This window comes from Rhodnius prolixus, unplaced genomic scaffold (genome assembly GCF_049639745.1).
Source record: "Rhodnius prolixus isolate KJV_2025 unplaced genomic scaffold, Rpr scaffold_5, whole genome shotgun sequence".
Lineage (NCBI taxonomy): Eukaryota > Metazoa > Arthropoda > Insecta > Hemiptera > Reduviidae > Rhodnius > Rhodnius prolixus.
Window position 1 is genome coordinate 13,423,958 of NW_027411624.1, and position 16,363 is coordinate 13,440,320.

A 16,363-nucleotide genomic window follows, 5' to 3' on the forward strand; every position below is an offset into this window, starting at 1 on the left:
AACAGTAGATATAAGAGTCTTTTGTTATGTAGGTTAAGTTTCGAACGTTTGTCAAGTAGTTCTGGCGAGAAGTTTTGAAGCGTTGTTTAGTTTCTTGTCTTTTCAGTCTAGTATGGGGGATTCCATGTCAACCGTTTGTCTAGGTACAGTCCAAGGTGGCGTACTTTGTCCATAGTTGGTATAAGAGTTTGGTTCAAGATGATGGGAGGTAGGATTTTCTGTTTGAGAGTAAATGTTGTTGTAAATGTTGTAAGTAATTGATGTGTGTTTGTAGAGCCCGAGTAGCGATAAGAGGATCGGAATGAGGAGATAAGATAGCAGTAGCCTCAGCATAGGTGGAGAGGATGGTATTTGGATGTTGAGGTATGTCTGCTGTATATAAGGAGTAAAGAAGAGGACCTAGGACACTGCCCTGAGGAACACCAGCTAGCGCTAGATGAATACCAGATTTTACAAATTTTAAATTGTTTATTTAGTACTTTACTCGTATATCTTTTGCAAATCATTACTAATCATTGCAGCAGTAAGCTGAATATTAGCAGCGCAATTTTTTTTAGCTTGGAACTCCTGTAAATGATGGTTCTACATTAGTGAGCTTGTATCTTTACCTGCTTTAATATTTTAATTAAAAATAAATCTAAAATCAATCATTTCATACCGAATTATCTACACGTTATTTTATATTGAAAACGTATTTAAGTAGCAAACACAAAACTTAAGTTCGTTTTTTAATTGACTCATTAATTTTATACCAAAGTTCCAGTTGTTCATTTTGAAATGTAGATAAATATATATATGGGCTCAAGTAGTGGTATGATAAATTCGTTTATTGCGTGCCGTTTGTTTTATGTATGGGTGATATCAACATGTGTAATCTCTAACAGATCTGTCTTTCTGAATAAATTGGTCTCACTGCTTTATTTAATCATTTTTTTTTATTTATTTCTGTTAAAGTTATTGTTTCATTATGGCTACCTAAAAGTTTTATATTAATATTAAAGGAACTCAGGTGAGTGTTTGTGATTTTTTTTTTTATTTAAATTTCAAAAAGAAAGCATGCTTTGTAAAATTTATTTAATAAATTCTTGAAAAATTCTTTAAATTATTGAGCACAATTACTCTATTACAGTCGTCTAAAATTTCTTGGGAATATTCATGCTACCAGGTTATTTTACTATTAATCTTGTTCTTATAGCGTGGAAATTGTAAACCTTGCTTTTCCTGAATGTTTTCTACTCCAGTAACCCCTGTTATCTGTCCTGTTTCCTGCTAGGTTCTTGGACAATGCTTTTGTTCATTTATTGAGAGATAAGAACTAAGTCATCTTTTCTTTAGGATTGCTCATTTACGGAATTAGGTATTCCTTGTTAGTTCTTTTTAACAAAACTGTACAGATCTCTGCTGTTCCGTTTACTCTCGAGGGAATCCTCAAGACTTATCTTTTCCTATTAAACGAATGGACATCGCGCTATTTCTTGTTAATTTCTTGTAGTTTCCATACTTTTAATTCAGGCAGAACAGGTATTACCATGGTATCTACTTTTTTCGGAGTTAATTTAATATTCTCTTTTATTTTGACAATCCTCAGTAATGTTTCTGCGGTGCGGTAAGTAATTGCAGTTCGTAAAATTTATAATTAATCCTTAGTTTAATGGTGAGCACAATGAATATGGATCGCCAGAGATTCATGTTGAAGACATGGACTTTTAAACTCATCCAAGGTACAAGTAATGGATTGAGAACTTTAAACAAGAGTATATTGCCCGAAATCCGGAACGGAAACTGTTTGAAATTTTTACAATACTTTTTCTGTTCAGTATTTTAGAGGAACATTTTGTGTAATGTTCTCAAAACGTCTTCTAATTCTAATTTGTTTGAGCTAATAAATCCAGTAAGCCTTTAAGCTTTGAAGATTTTGCAATGGACCTTCTATTTGTGTCACCCTGTTTCAAAGAGGATGTGGGAATGCCGGCAGATAACTACTTCTCACTTCCTAGGGTCATCTCACTCCTTCTGTACACTATCCTCCTTGAATTTTTCGCAAAAAAAGGCGACACGGTTGGAGGCGAGTTCGCAGAGTTAAGATGTATTGTGCTAGTGAGTATGTAATGCGCAAAAAGTATTTATACTATGTCCGCTGTCCGTCTCCGACTGCAACACTTAATTTGGTTGCTGGAAGTAATGTCCTCCTGAAGAAAAAAGACATTAGTTCACTTTCTTTTTTTATTCTGAAAAAAGCTTCCAAATAAAATGGTTCTAGGTATGGAATATTCTCGACTAAAACGTGCTTAGTAATCTGACCCTCCAGGAAACGTGTTAACTCTATCTACAACACGGTTAAACGTCTTCCAGACGTTCTAAGTATGTTTACTTTAGATCAAAAGTGGAACCAATCTTAACAGAACTGAAAACTCCACCCAGATACTCCAAAATTAGTCTTAAATTAAAAGATATTGATTGTTCTATGGATGGTACAAATTTACCAAAACCTTGGTTAACCGTCTCGTTTTTTTTAGAGAATTACCGGAGAATTGGGAGCCTGCACATTAGAATATACCATTTCCTGGCACCAGACTCCTCTTCAGGCAAGTTATATTCCGTCCAAACACCTCAGGAAACCACTCAGGCTGTTTTAGAAATCCCCAGAATCAAAAAAGGAACCGGCAGGTTGAGGATACGCACCTTCTAAACCCCTAATATTCTTTCCCAATTCTATATATTCCTCAGCACTTGTGGCATGATGCCCATAGATGAGCTAGCGAAGTGTTGAGAATATGGCGGAGCATCAGATAACGCTCCCTAGTTCCAGGATGTGCTTCCTTTTCACAACCCACAAACTTATACTCTAGTTTGACAGTGGATTACCACCAGGACTGACAAAATCGGATGTTGCTTCCAAAAATTTTCAAGAAACGCTGGTTTGACTAACACCTTCTTTATCCTTTCTTAGATCTTATTGCCAAGACTTCCGGTCCATTTAAAGTGTCCATTTAATTTCTAAATTCCAATTATGTTTACTCTATTTTAACAAATAATAATGAAATAAGAAAGTGTTTAGTTATTTTTTCTATAACTTATTTGATTTACTCGTTCTAATTCCTGACCTTTTTTTGAAATTAATTGCTTCTTGAAATCTATTTAAAGCAAAGCTTACTGCATAAGTTTTATTCGCCAGTTACATACCAAGGTCTCATTACGAGAACATAAATATCTGAGAAAAGAATTACGAATTTAATAACAAAAATAAAATCTTAAAATGCGTTTCAAATAATATTTTAATATCACATTTTATTTAGAAAAGTGTAAGAGCCCCTGTGGTGTATGCGCGGTTTGGGCTCACCATTTGGCCAGCGAATCTGCGCAGTCAATTTAAATTACCACCTCAGGCGCCAACAACTTTTTGGATCTCTCTCCTTCAGGGCATTTCTTTCCTACCTTTTCAGCCTGCTTACTAGAGACACATATTTACATTTTTAAAAGATAAAGGTAATATTTTAAAGGATATTACAAATAATATTTCACAGTGTTCGTATTTTTTATTTAAACTTCTAAATTGATTCTATTTTATGCGATTGTGATAGAAGACGATTTGTTGATTTATGAAGGCTTAATAGTGGTAGTTGGTTTAAATTTTGTTGATTAGATTGATTATACTGCATTTAAATTCAAAAAGAAACTTCTCCTTATTAAAATTCCAATCTTATTTTACTGCTAGAAAGACAGATATTTTATAAAACCAACATTGGGGCTATTGGTGGAAGAAGTTAAGAAAAAAACAATGTAGGAGACATTTTGAGCGAATCTAAAGTTAGTAAATAAAAATGAAAAAATCAAATCGATTCAGTGAACTTGATGCTGACTGTATTGATTTATTTTATGAGTTCCTCAATCAATAGATTTTCTTCAATCAAATATTTCTTATAATTTCAGCTTCCAGCTGGATCTATTCCAGGTGTCCTCTTCCCTCATTCAGTAACCTTGGAAGTTCTTTCGAACGCCATCTACCCAATTAGTCTTAAATTAAAAGATATTGATTGTTCTATGGATGGTACAAATTTACCAAAAACTTGGTTAACCGCCTCGTTTTTTTAGAGAATTACCGGAGATTTGGGAGCCTGCACATTAGAATGTACCATTTCCTGGCACCAGACTTCCCTCTAGGGAAGTTACATCCCACTTTCCTGGGGTCTGCCCTTTCTTCTTCTTCCCGGTCTAGGATATCTTCAGCCATTAAGTTTCTTTTCCTTCACCTCCTGCAGCATATTTTTTTTTTTTTTTTTTTGAAATTTATTCTATCTTGGCAGCTAGAAGCTTTTCTCTTAAAGCCTTATACAAGGCATTTAGTAGTACTGGATTAGATTAGATTCTAGCAGGTCGGTCTTAAAGGCCTACGCCACCGCGGCCCCATGGATCTATTGTGCTCACACTCTAGACCCATCCTTCTAATCAGACTCTTAATTCTGGAGAGCGGCTCCTAGCTAAAGCTCTCAGGCCTTGGTTTTTTCTCCCCGAGAAGTAACATCTTTAGCCAGACAAGCCCCTCACACTGACACAACACGTGCAGTGCCGTTTCCTCCTCTTCCTCCTGACAGAACCTACAAAGGCTATCATCGGCCAGACCTATGCGATGCATGTGTTTTCTGAGCCTGCAGTGGCCAGTCAATAGGCCTACAATTATCCTGATAACCATACGACCTTGTCGGATTAAATCTGCAGTCAGCCTTGGCGCAGAGAGCCGATAATGAACTTCTTCGCCTGGCACAGCCCAATTGGTGGCCAATCACTACTCTTGAGACCTACTTTGCACCTATAGCTTGATGGCCGCACTCTTAACACACTTGAAGACCCCCAAAATAAGGCTCCAGACCGACAAAGTCTCCGTCAGCGCCTTCACGGGCCAACAAATCTGCCGCTTCGTTCACTTTGTAACCTGAATGACCGCGTACTTAAGAAAAACCTTATTTTGGTCACTGATTCCTGTCAGGGTACCCAGACAGTCCAAGAATTGACCTGGTAAGAACCAAATAGCTCGTAGAACAGCCTGGCTTTTCGAGAAAATTTAGTGCTGCACGAGACCGAGACTTGAGCAACCGAGACCGAGACCGAGATCGAGACATGATATATATCTCGTCGAGAAATCTAGGTCTCGTCTCGGGTTTTCAAATATTAATTTTTAGCTACAAAATTTTAAAATTGGGTTCTTTATTAATAAATAATCATTACGGGTATTGAATTAATTATTAAAAGTTACGATTTTATTATATATGTTCAATATTACTACATCTATTTGACTTCGAATTACATAAGTAAAGTAAGCAAAGTAAAGTAATCGCCTATTTTTTCAGGCGGGGCTTTACGTCCAACTACCAATTAGGTGTCGCGGACGGAGGCGACAAGCAAACATACTTTACTGTAAATTTCTTCTACTAACCATTAAATAAAATCCAAGGCCTAAGACCGGGAATCGAACCCAGTACCACAATACTCATTAGCTTCGCAGGTCTCGCACTATTTTCGTTTTTAAGATACTCTTTGCCCAAGCATTGATACATAAAAGAGCTTTTACTGAGTCAGAAGTTAAAGAAGATCTTCTATTGGTCATTATCATCGCAGCTTGCGAAAATAATCTTTCCGATGGCACTGAAGTTGCACAGATACTAAAAATATCTTTCGCCATTCTAGACAAATTTTTGAAGGAATTCTCAAGTGTTTTCCACCATTCTAAAATGTCAACGTCTACTGGTGCTTGGTCTAATTTGGTGTAATTAATTATTTCTGTCTTCCATGCTTCGGTGATATTTGCTGATTTTTGAGCAAATGGTGCAAAAATATTGATGCAGTCGTCGTCGTCGTCAAAACGTGAATCATCAGATTCTTTATCTTCACCAACAGCCATAACTAATGGAGCTGGAAGTTTGTTGGTAGGTGTATTTTTTATTTCACGAATCGACTTGTTATAGGAGGCAGATATGTTATTTGGGTCTTTCATTTGGCGCGTTTTAACATCTTTTTGAAATTATATAAAGGTATATAACAGTAATAGTAATATATGATGCATTGAAGTGTAACTAGTTGTCTTCTTTTACACACATTTTCATTACCAATATATAAATTAAAATAATTATTAGAAAATAATAACATTTTTTGAAAAGATTATTAATAGCAAAACACTTTTAATACTTAAACAAAAATTCAAAAAAACTGAGACCGAGACCGAGATTTGAGCGACCGAGACCGAGACCGAGACTGCATAAAGTAGACAATAGTTTTTGTGTTCAAAATATTGAAATTTGGTTAAATAAAAGACTTTAGATGTTTTTTTCTAAAAAATGATTATTGTCAACGGTTCAATAAATTATGAAAAACAATTATGAATGAAAGGTTTTTTCCCATTTTGAAATATTAAAAAAAATATTTGTTCCTCTTTAATTTATAATAACAGGCAAGTTTAATTCTCTCTTGAGAGCGGAGCTGTTTGCAGATTTCGGGAGCCAAACTGAATCCCTGCCCTCTTCGATTCACAATGCTAAAGAATTGAATACCATGGTCATTAAAATATTACAGTTTTCTCGTTTCGCTTTTCAAACAGAATCTTTTTCTTTTTGAAAAAAAAGAATGAATACAAGTAAAATAATGGCGGGAGTGTTAAATGTTAACTAAAAAAAAGCAAAAAAAGAAGGGTTATTATGTTAAATAGTTGTTAAGAGTGTTAACAAGTTTGTATAGGTAACTGTTAGTAAGGTTTTCAAAACAAGAATCGTTGGTGAAGAAGTGGTATTGAAAGGAAGATAGTGTGACAGGACGAGGGGAGAGGCAGGTTGTTGCGGCTAATGATATAGGTCCATTAGTGTCTCACTGTTGGCTTTATAACGAGCTAGTGTTTGTTTAGGAAGAAGAGTAACTGCGATGGAGATACCTTAGTTCGAGTAACAAAGAGCACACCGTATTATATACTGACGATAAATTTATTGAGAAGGCTGCGCATTCCCCTCCACTCTATCTCTATCTCTCTTTGTCTACTTCTGCTGCTGCAAAAAAACAGGATCCTGTCGGCCATCTTTGAACTTCCTACACCCACAACTCTGGGCTTCTCCTCCTGTCCTAAGTACTCGTTAATGTCCCTTTTTTTCATTAGGTTTATTTTAAAAAATTATTTTTATTTTTTTTCGCTTTACGTGACAATTTCTGCTTTTTTTTAATCAAAAATATTAAATTATGAAAAAAATGAACTGAAAAAGCTTGTGCAGCTTAAAAGCTAGCTCTCTTTTGTGTTCAATATAAATAGCAGTTGTTTGTATTCGTCTTTAAATATTATCTTTAAACTAAACTAATTAAGGGTTTTTTATACATAATTCCCGGATAGTTTGAGATTTGTTTTACCTCAGATTTTGATCGTATTCCAGAAGCTATTTGCAGATGTAAGACGATGAGTAAAAAGCTCAAGATGGTTGAATAAGTTGGTTAAAATTGTTGAATAAATAAGCCAATCAGGAACTTTGATAAAAAAAAAAAAAAAAAAAAAACAAGCTAAGTTGGCCAATCTCATTGGACAATACTTTAAAGAATTCTGCTACTGCTTCATTCAATATTACACACACACTCAATAAAAACATTCAGTTCTTTGTGGATGATCTGGTTAGAAACATCTGGTGATGCTGTGAAAAATTAGAATTAAAGCATTTTCTGAATGTTTGGTATAAATCCATTCTTCTATTCTGAAAGTCCAAAAAAGATAAGATCTTCGTTGTCTAGAGAGAGATTTGAAACTTTTGTTGATTACACGTGTGTATAGTTCGTATTGTTGGCTTTTTCTGTCTCGAAATTCCAACTGTCCATTGTCTAGATCAGGGGTCCCCAAACTTTTTACACAGGGTGCCAGTTCACTGTCCCTCAGACCGTTGGAGGGCCGGACTATAAAACAAACTATTTTAAAGTAAAACAAAACAAAACGGGAACAAATGGAACATTTCAAATAAAGAACAAGTAAATTTAAATCACCAAACTGCCCAGTATTTCTGTGGGAATTATGGGCCTGCTTTTTGGCTAATGAGATGGTCAATGTCCGGTTTAGTTATAGTGCTTTGCCTTTCTTCCTACTTCTGCTGTTATTTTTCGGAGCCGTGACGCGTGCGTCCCGCGTCATCGGAAGTAGTACTGTACATGAGCGACGCAGCGCTTTGCGGTGGTGCCACATATAGTGCTCCTCTCACTGACCACCAATGAAAGAGATACTCCTTCCGGAATTGCGCCGGGGGCCGCATGTAACCCGCGATGTTAATTCAACAAATTAATAGCCACAAAGTGCTTCAACAGTAACCTGAAATCTCTGAAATTATGTCTAATCTCCTTCAATTTCTAACAATCATTTCAAATTTAACCAAGCGCACGTAGATATAACATGTGATAGACTAAATCAGTTGTAAATAGACCCCCTGGTCTAGATTGAGCCCAAAATCTAATTACCTATTTATTTAATTTCTTTTGTGTTCGCATAATTTGCTTTATTTATTGTTGATTTTTCGAAACTTTTAGCTTACTAGAAACGTCACACTGCGGTGAATATTATGTTAGCACTGGCTCTGGCTCAACTGAAGAAGTAGGGTTACAAATAATATTTTTAGCTATATTTATAGGTTCACTCTTATATTTTTAATAGTAAATATTTGTATTTTACGATTCAAAAACGTTCTTTATTTATTACATTAACGATTGAATAAAATCCAAGGTCTAGGCCAGGGAATCGAACCCAATACGAACAATATAATTTAGCTTTACGGGCCACGCCTCTAGCCACTCGGCTATCGTGGCGCCTTATAAACTGTTCTACAGATTTATATTATGTACCTCTTGGAGGAAAGTGGACTATATTCTGTGTCTATGGCGTCTCTACAATTAACACTTATTAGACTCCTGAATATAAATAAGGATTTACTAAAAGAATTACTCTCCAATCTTAGTTATATGATTATAATTCTTTTCCATTAAAACTGTCCACTTATATCCACTTATATTTGTATATTGTACATATTTTTTACAAATAAATGCTGAAGCAGTGTTATACCAGCAAACGCTTGACTTCTTATGTTAATTCAACAAATTAATAGCCACAAAGTGGTTCAACAGTGACCTGAAATCTCTGAAATTATGTCTAATCTCCTTCAATTTCGAACAATCATTTCAAATTTAACCAAGCGCACGTAGATATAACATGCGATAGACTAAATCAGTTGTAAATAGAAATTAAAATTTGGCCTCCCTAAATTACAAAATGACGAAATATTAGTGAGTAGTTAAAAAAAAAATACAAATAAATCAACTGAACGACTACCTCTCTACAATCTTATTTCTAAACTAGTGTTGTGGATAGGTCAACTACGTAATTAAAACTAATGTTCATCTATACATAAAAGAATTAAGAAATGATGACGTTCTACTTTTTGAGAAAAGACTTAATTTCTTTGGCCTAATTTCTGAAGGTTATTTTTTTTTTTTTTTTTTGTAATGACTATATCTACTTATAAAATGGAAACTATTGCGTACCAATGTCCGCTTAGAAATAGAACTTGTCCGCCAATAATGAAACTTGATATTTAATGCAATGCAAAACCGCGATTAATCATTTTATCATACAATCATGTACACACTTTGGTTGGCGATTTAATTGCACAAAATTAAAGTTATGAACTTGAATGACTTATAAAAAATTCACCCTTAAAAGGGCGAAGCATAACGTATTACTTGTCCCAGGACTTCCTTCAGGAAACCATTTTCAAGAACTCCTTAATCCCTAACTCATTCTTCCGCGAAATAGCCACCAATTATCCTTCCTTTTCCTGCAGACGCAAAACAATTATCCTTGAAATTTTCTTTCCTTCTAAAACTGCAGCTTTTTCTATCCTTTTTCCCAGCAAATGAGATTCTCGCCCCAAGCTAAGCGTTCACTATTTAATGTAGATACATTGATACTTTATTATTTTTATAAAAATAGTAGTAGTAAATAGTTCGATGTGGGCTTTATGTCCAACTACCAAATTAAGGGTCGTGAATGAAGGCGACTAGCAAACAATACTTAACTACAAATTTCTCTTATAAAACATTAAATAAGATCCAAGGCCTAGATCGGGAATCGAACCCCGTGCCAAAATACATCTTAGGTTTGCAGGCCTAGCCTCTAACCGCTCGGTTACCGTGGCGCCTTATTATTTTTGTATGTAATGCGCATATTTTGTAATAAAAGTTTACGAGTATATCTATCTCTCTATCTAAATAATTCAATCAAAAAAAGCGTTAATATTTATTATACTTCAGTAGAATTACAAGGCGAGCGAATTACGAGGTGAGCTTCTAAAGCAAAAAAAGTTTTGTTTTAACTCTATAAATAGACATCTCTACTATTCTGTCTAAACCAATCAATAAAGATATTGTTTGATTAACACTATATTCTTCTGTAAACATTTTTAGTGTAATCATTTGTTCATTTTAATGGTCTATTTTTACAACATAGAAGCCAGAAGCACTCATTGTAAAACAAACGCTTTCATTATGTTTTAGCTTCTTTACTTTTTTACTTTTGTAAAATGATTCTTCAATCATCATCTTTATTACGTCAATGTTTGTCTTTTAGTTTTCTCTCTTTCAGTGAATACAATGTGCATAGAATTAATTTACATTTAAACATTGTTTTGACTGCTCCTGAAATGGAAGATGACCACTTTACCGAGAGAATATTCATGAGATTTACTCGAAAATTTTTGCGAATTTCTCTAAACTATGTAATGCATATTTCATTCTCGAAGATCTATAAAGTTTTATTAGAGAAAATTATTAAACAGAAATTTACTTCAAGGAAAGATTCTGAAAAAGAGATTGGGCAGATTTGCCTCATGAACCAATTAATATAATGTTTAGTTTTTACAAACTGCTTTTATGTGAGAAAAATTTAAATATTTTCTAAATTCTAAGTTGCAAAAAAGAAAAGAATTTAAAAATCCTTCTAGTAAGAAATAAACTCTAAAAACTAAACACTTACAAGTTCTAAATCTAAAAAAAAGTTTGAGCAAAATAAAAACTGAAATTACTATTTGAATGCAAGCGTGATGATTTAAGAAGTAAGAAAATGAAAATGAGTGCATATTTAAATAATTTAAAAAATAAAAATAAAAAAGCAAGTTAAAATAAAAAGTTTAAAACTAGAAACACTTGGATTAAAGTTTCTAGAACCTTATTTTTTTTAAGTATACCTTTATTTTACCATCATTCTAGAGATGCGATCAACATGATGAAATCAAAACGACTTACATACAAAATTATGCACGCAACTAGTTTAACATGTGCATATTTAATAAGCTACACTTGGACTTCTAGATCTACATGTACACATGATATTTCATTCCAAACTTTCTATTCACTTCAATAATTTAAAACGATTAAAAGTTTATAGAACCTAAAATAAGATGAAAACTTAAAAATATAAACTTGTGACAAACCAACTTTATTCACTGAATAGTGATTAAGTATTGGCAAATAATCAAACAATAAGACTAGTATGAATTTGTATTATCTTTTAGTAAACGCAAACTATTAATATTAGCAAGGATTCGGTCAAAATTTGTCGAAACGTTGCCGTAAAGACTGGAGTTGTTTTTTTTAAATATTGACCAAATCCTCGCTACTTGAATCCTAAATATTAAAACTAGTTTATACCTTTATTCTTTACCTTATATTCTTTTGTTCTTTAAAATTGTATTGTAAATCTTGAAAAAAAAACAAAAAAAAACACATCTTTCTCTAAATGACCAAACATTTTAGAGTGTGCCGCAGTCATTGGCTGATACAATGTAGCAGTATGATCAATACGGAAGTTATACTGTTTTGCTTATATTCAGTTACAGTAATGGCTTGTTATTGCTAACGTTTTCTGCTCGATAGATTATTACTAAATTTTACTCAATTATAGACAATATTAGTCTCCATGTACAGGTAAAATATAAACAAAATCTATCGAGTAGTTTTCGAGATATTTGAAGTTAAAGTTTTTACTTTATTGAACAGAAACAAATTTTAACACTAAATATCTCGTTTTCTGCTCGATAGATTTTTACTAAATTTCACTCACTTATAGACAATATTAGTCTCCATATACAGGTAAAATATAAACAAAATCTATCGAGTAGTTTTCGAGATATTTGAAGTTAAAATTTTCACTTTATTGAACAGAAACAAATTTTAACACTAAATATCTCGTTTTCTGCTCGATAGATTTTTACTAAATTTCACTCACTTATAGACAATATTAGTCTCCATATACAGGTAAAATATAAACAAAATCTATCGAGTAGTTTTCGAGATATTTGAAGTTAAAATTTTCACTTTATTGAACAGAAACAAACTTTAACACTAAATATCTCGTTTTCTGCTTGATAGATTTTTACTAAATTTTACTCAATTATAGACAATATTAGTCTCCATATACAGGTAAAATATAAACAAAATCTATCGAGTAGTTTTCGAGATATTTGAAGTTAAAATTTTCACTTTATTGAACAGAAACAAACTTTAACACTAAATATCTCGTTTTCTGCTTGATAGATTTTTACTTTTACACAATTATATTTTATTTAAAAACTAAATACATAAAATATAACGTTTTGTTTTTTCAACCTGTGATTTATAGTTTGATTATTACAGATTAATAGATATTAGAGTTAATCTAAGTTAAATAGTGCGTTATTTGAACAAATATTTTGTAGATGAATATTGCCAGCATAAGGGTCTGTGTCATCTAATAAATTCTAAAAAAGGTTAATGAAAATTAATGCAGTAAAATGACTTAAATGGTATCAATGCAGTACAACATATTAATGAAATATGGGTACTTGCTGATTTGTGTACCTTTTGTCTTTTAATCAACCTTTATACTTAACATTTTAAACTGTTTGTTTTTGTTAAAGAATAGATATAAGAACTCTTACCTCGTATAATAAAATATTTTAACTAAAAAGCGACAATAATCACGCACAATATAATAACAATGTCGTCACAATGAATTCGTAGAGCTCATTTCTAAATCGTAAAATTTATATTATTAACAATTAAAATGCAGACGGTGAATTCAATTGGCATTCTGTCTAAATATAGTATCTGTCCAGTGAATCTGTCCAAGTTCTTTTAAGTACCATGGTACCATTGCGCCTCCTTGTTATCTGTGGAGAATAAAAGTAATCTATTGTCTGTACACCTGTTGGTTTACACTTTTATTGTACCTTTTATCTGATTGAAACATTAGAGAGGCCGAAATAATATATATATATATATATATATATATTTTCTTTGACTGTCTGTTAACCAAAAGACTTGTTTGCTCCCGATTCACGTAAGAACTATTTGAAGGAATTCTTCAGTCTATCTTGGCATCTCCTTAGTGTTATTGCTTGAATGTATTATCATAATAATAGATGCAATCGCGAGAAATAGGTATTATGGCAATGCTCAAGGCTTCTATCTTCATCACTGTGACTTAGGTAATGTCCTGTTGAAGAGGTTGCAAGAATTCGGGGGATACAGGAGTCTTCCTCTGCGCGCAATGCAGTTTTGGTGTGCATTTAGACAGGATGGTCAGTCAGGTATCCTGCATTGTGCGAGGACTTGCCACTTACTAGACCTGTATCAGAGTCCTGGAGAAGTACACTGCCTTAGGGATGCATTCTTTTCTGCTGGCAACCTCTAGAGATTTTGGACTAGGACAGTTCTACTAGTGGTATTAAGTCTTGTGCTAGAATAAGCCCATGCTGATTTAATCGGCTAACCGTATCCTACAGTAAGGAACGATAGGGCAGAAAAGATCTTCACAAGAATGCCCGCCTTAGTTAAGCGCATCCTCTCCGTTGACTAAATACAGAAGGAATGAAACGTTCCTTATACTTGTAAGATTGCACTGCAATCGCTAGTTGGCTTTATTAAGCATCTGGCAAAAGATTGCTAGGAAAATCCTGGATCTTGTAAAAAAGGCAAGGATTTTCCAACTAGAGCTAAGCGTTGTTACAAAGTGCCTTCTTATTCGCACAGATTTGGGTTGATCTAGCTTTCGTCTGTGCATCACACACAAACCAATTTATTTAAACAAAAAAATTAACTTCAACTAGAAAATTTATCATACAAATTAGGAAAAACCTATTTAATTGAAGACCAAACTTTATTTATTTTACAGCTCAGACTTGTTTAATAGTGAAAGATATACGGCTGTCTGCATTGAAAGAGATGTTATTGATCTTTTCTTTGACTTCAAATAAGAACTGAAAAGAATATTGAAGCATACAATACATACTAGAAAGTCCTCAAGAAAAAGTTACGAGCTTTAAATTTGATATATCTCTTTTTAATATTACTTCAGCAAGAAAAATCAACATGTACATGTGTCTGATCTGAAATAGATAAAGTCTACAATTTTTCTTTTTATGCATTCATCTTGTCGTGATTACTAGAAAACAAGATGTCTCCTTTTTCCGTATTTTTTTTCCCCCTACCCATTTCACACTTGAAAGAGTTACAATGAGATACTTCTAGAAAACAAATATACAGCCAGGTGTTAGTCAACGCTATCTACTGAGTGACATGTGTAATACATTGTAGAAGAAGCTTTTTGAACAATATATGTTGTATTAAATATATAGATTTATCTTGCTAGTATTGCTTATTGTCTCCTGTTGACATTGTACAGGATTTGTGATACAATTTTTTTCCCCATTTTAGGTTTTTATTGGAAGGTAAACATTTTGCAGCCTTCAGATAGTGAACAGTGTTTTTGGTTTTTTGTACTTATAATAAACGTTATTTGGTTTTGACTGTGGTCTCATAATTACGATTCCGTTAGTTTCGACTAATGATATTTAAGGATGCTGCATTAAGTAAAAATGCAATACAATTTTTCACCCAAACATTTTAAAAAAGTAAAGATAAGCACAAAGGGTTTTACAGTTGATTTTTTTTATTTTTCTATAACAATTAGATTATATTATACCAATCGAATGATACCTCATTCATTAAAATCAGTTTGCGCGTTTAGGCGCTACGTTGTTTACAAAGAAGGTAACAAGAATAAGAAGAAGAACAAGAACAAGACCAATTTTTGAAAAAGCCGTTTTTACTCATTTTCAGCAACCTTTTTCTCGAAATTTATTAAATCTAGATTTTGGCAAAAAAAATTACAGTTATAAAGGAGGATTTGCCCTATATTTTAAAGGCAATTTGGGAATTTTATCTTTAATAGAAAAAGAGAAAAAAATTGTCAAAGTTGGGTGTTTTTCAACGTTCTGCTTTTTGATGTGCACTTTTTGACGATCAACCCTTATACAACTGCCGCCCTACCGGACAGTTTTAATCTTATAAATAGATAATCGAATTTCAAAATCAATAAAAAAACAGACAAGCAAAACTATCAAGATAATCGATAAAAGTAAAAAGTAAAGTAATCGCCTATTTTTTCAGGCGGGGCTTAACGTCCAACTACCAATTAGGTGTCGTGGACGAAGGCGACTAGCAAACTTACTTTACTGTAATTTTTTTTTTTATTAACCATTAAATAAAATCCAAGGCCCAAGACCGGGAATCGAACCCAGTACCACTGTACTGGTCTCTCCTCTAACCGCTCGGCTACCGTGGCGCCAGATAATCGATAATAATGTGATCAAACTAGTTTTAATAAGTTATAAATAATTGTGAAATATTAATTAGTATATATTTTAATTTTACAGGGTGATGTTAAGGTAATAAATCACTAGTTGGTGGCAGGGGTCCATAATGGGCTTCACTTGGCATCAGCTGCTTGTGATAACAGCGTCTCTACTTCCGCCGATCATCTCAGCTGAACAAGGTCAGTCATATTGTCTAACTATAATTCTTAGTTGTTCTGTGAAAAAATACTATAAATTAGCGTCATTAGTGGATGACAAGTTTTTCTTCATTTTCATAGTTTGTTGTTTAGAAGCATCATTGAAGTTGTTTGCTAAGATCATGTTTTTTCCTGTCGTGGATCTTATCTTGAATTCTTAAATTTTGTCTTCATGTTTGGTTAAATAAATATTGCCCAGCTTCTAATTGTTTCGGCATTTGATTTCATACCTTTTTTAGAATTCTTATTGATTTGATTTAAAACTAACATTTTTTTAAAAAATCTTTTATTGGAATTCACTGTAACAGTTGTTGCAACAAGCAAATATGGTAAAAGAAAAAAGAAATAGAAGAAAATCATGAGTGGAGAAGGCACCCAGTGGTGTCACTCCAGTAACGTCTTCTCACGTTAAGAGAAGATCACGAGGCCATCTTCTCTTCAATCTCCTTAGAGGATTACCTGGTAATGTGGAGGAAG

At 33.3% G+C, this 16,363-nt stretch overlaps 1 protein-coding gene across 10 annotated transcripts in view; it reads left to right on the forward strand.

Moving 5' to 3' along the window:
• The window catches only part of Eph (Eph receptor tyrosine kinase), a 675,653-nt gene that overhangs the window by 146,582 nt on the left and 512,708 nt on the right, over positions 1-16,363 (forward strand). For all 10 annotated transcript variants that reach the window (XR_012461180.1, XM_074137247.1, XM_074137254.1 and 7 more), the window contains exon 2: positions 15,750-15,868. Coding sequence is in view for 9 of the 10 variants with exons in the window: in XM_074137247.1 (XP_073993348.1) it covers positions 15,796-15,868 (73 nt within the window). In the remaining variant the exon portion in view is untranslated. The remainder of the gene's footprint in view (positions 1-15,749; positions 15,869-16,363) is intronic.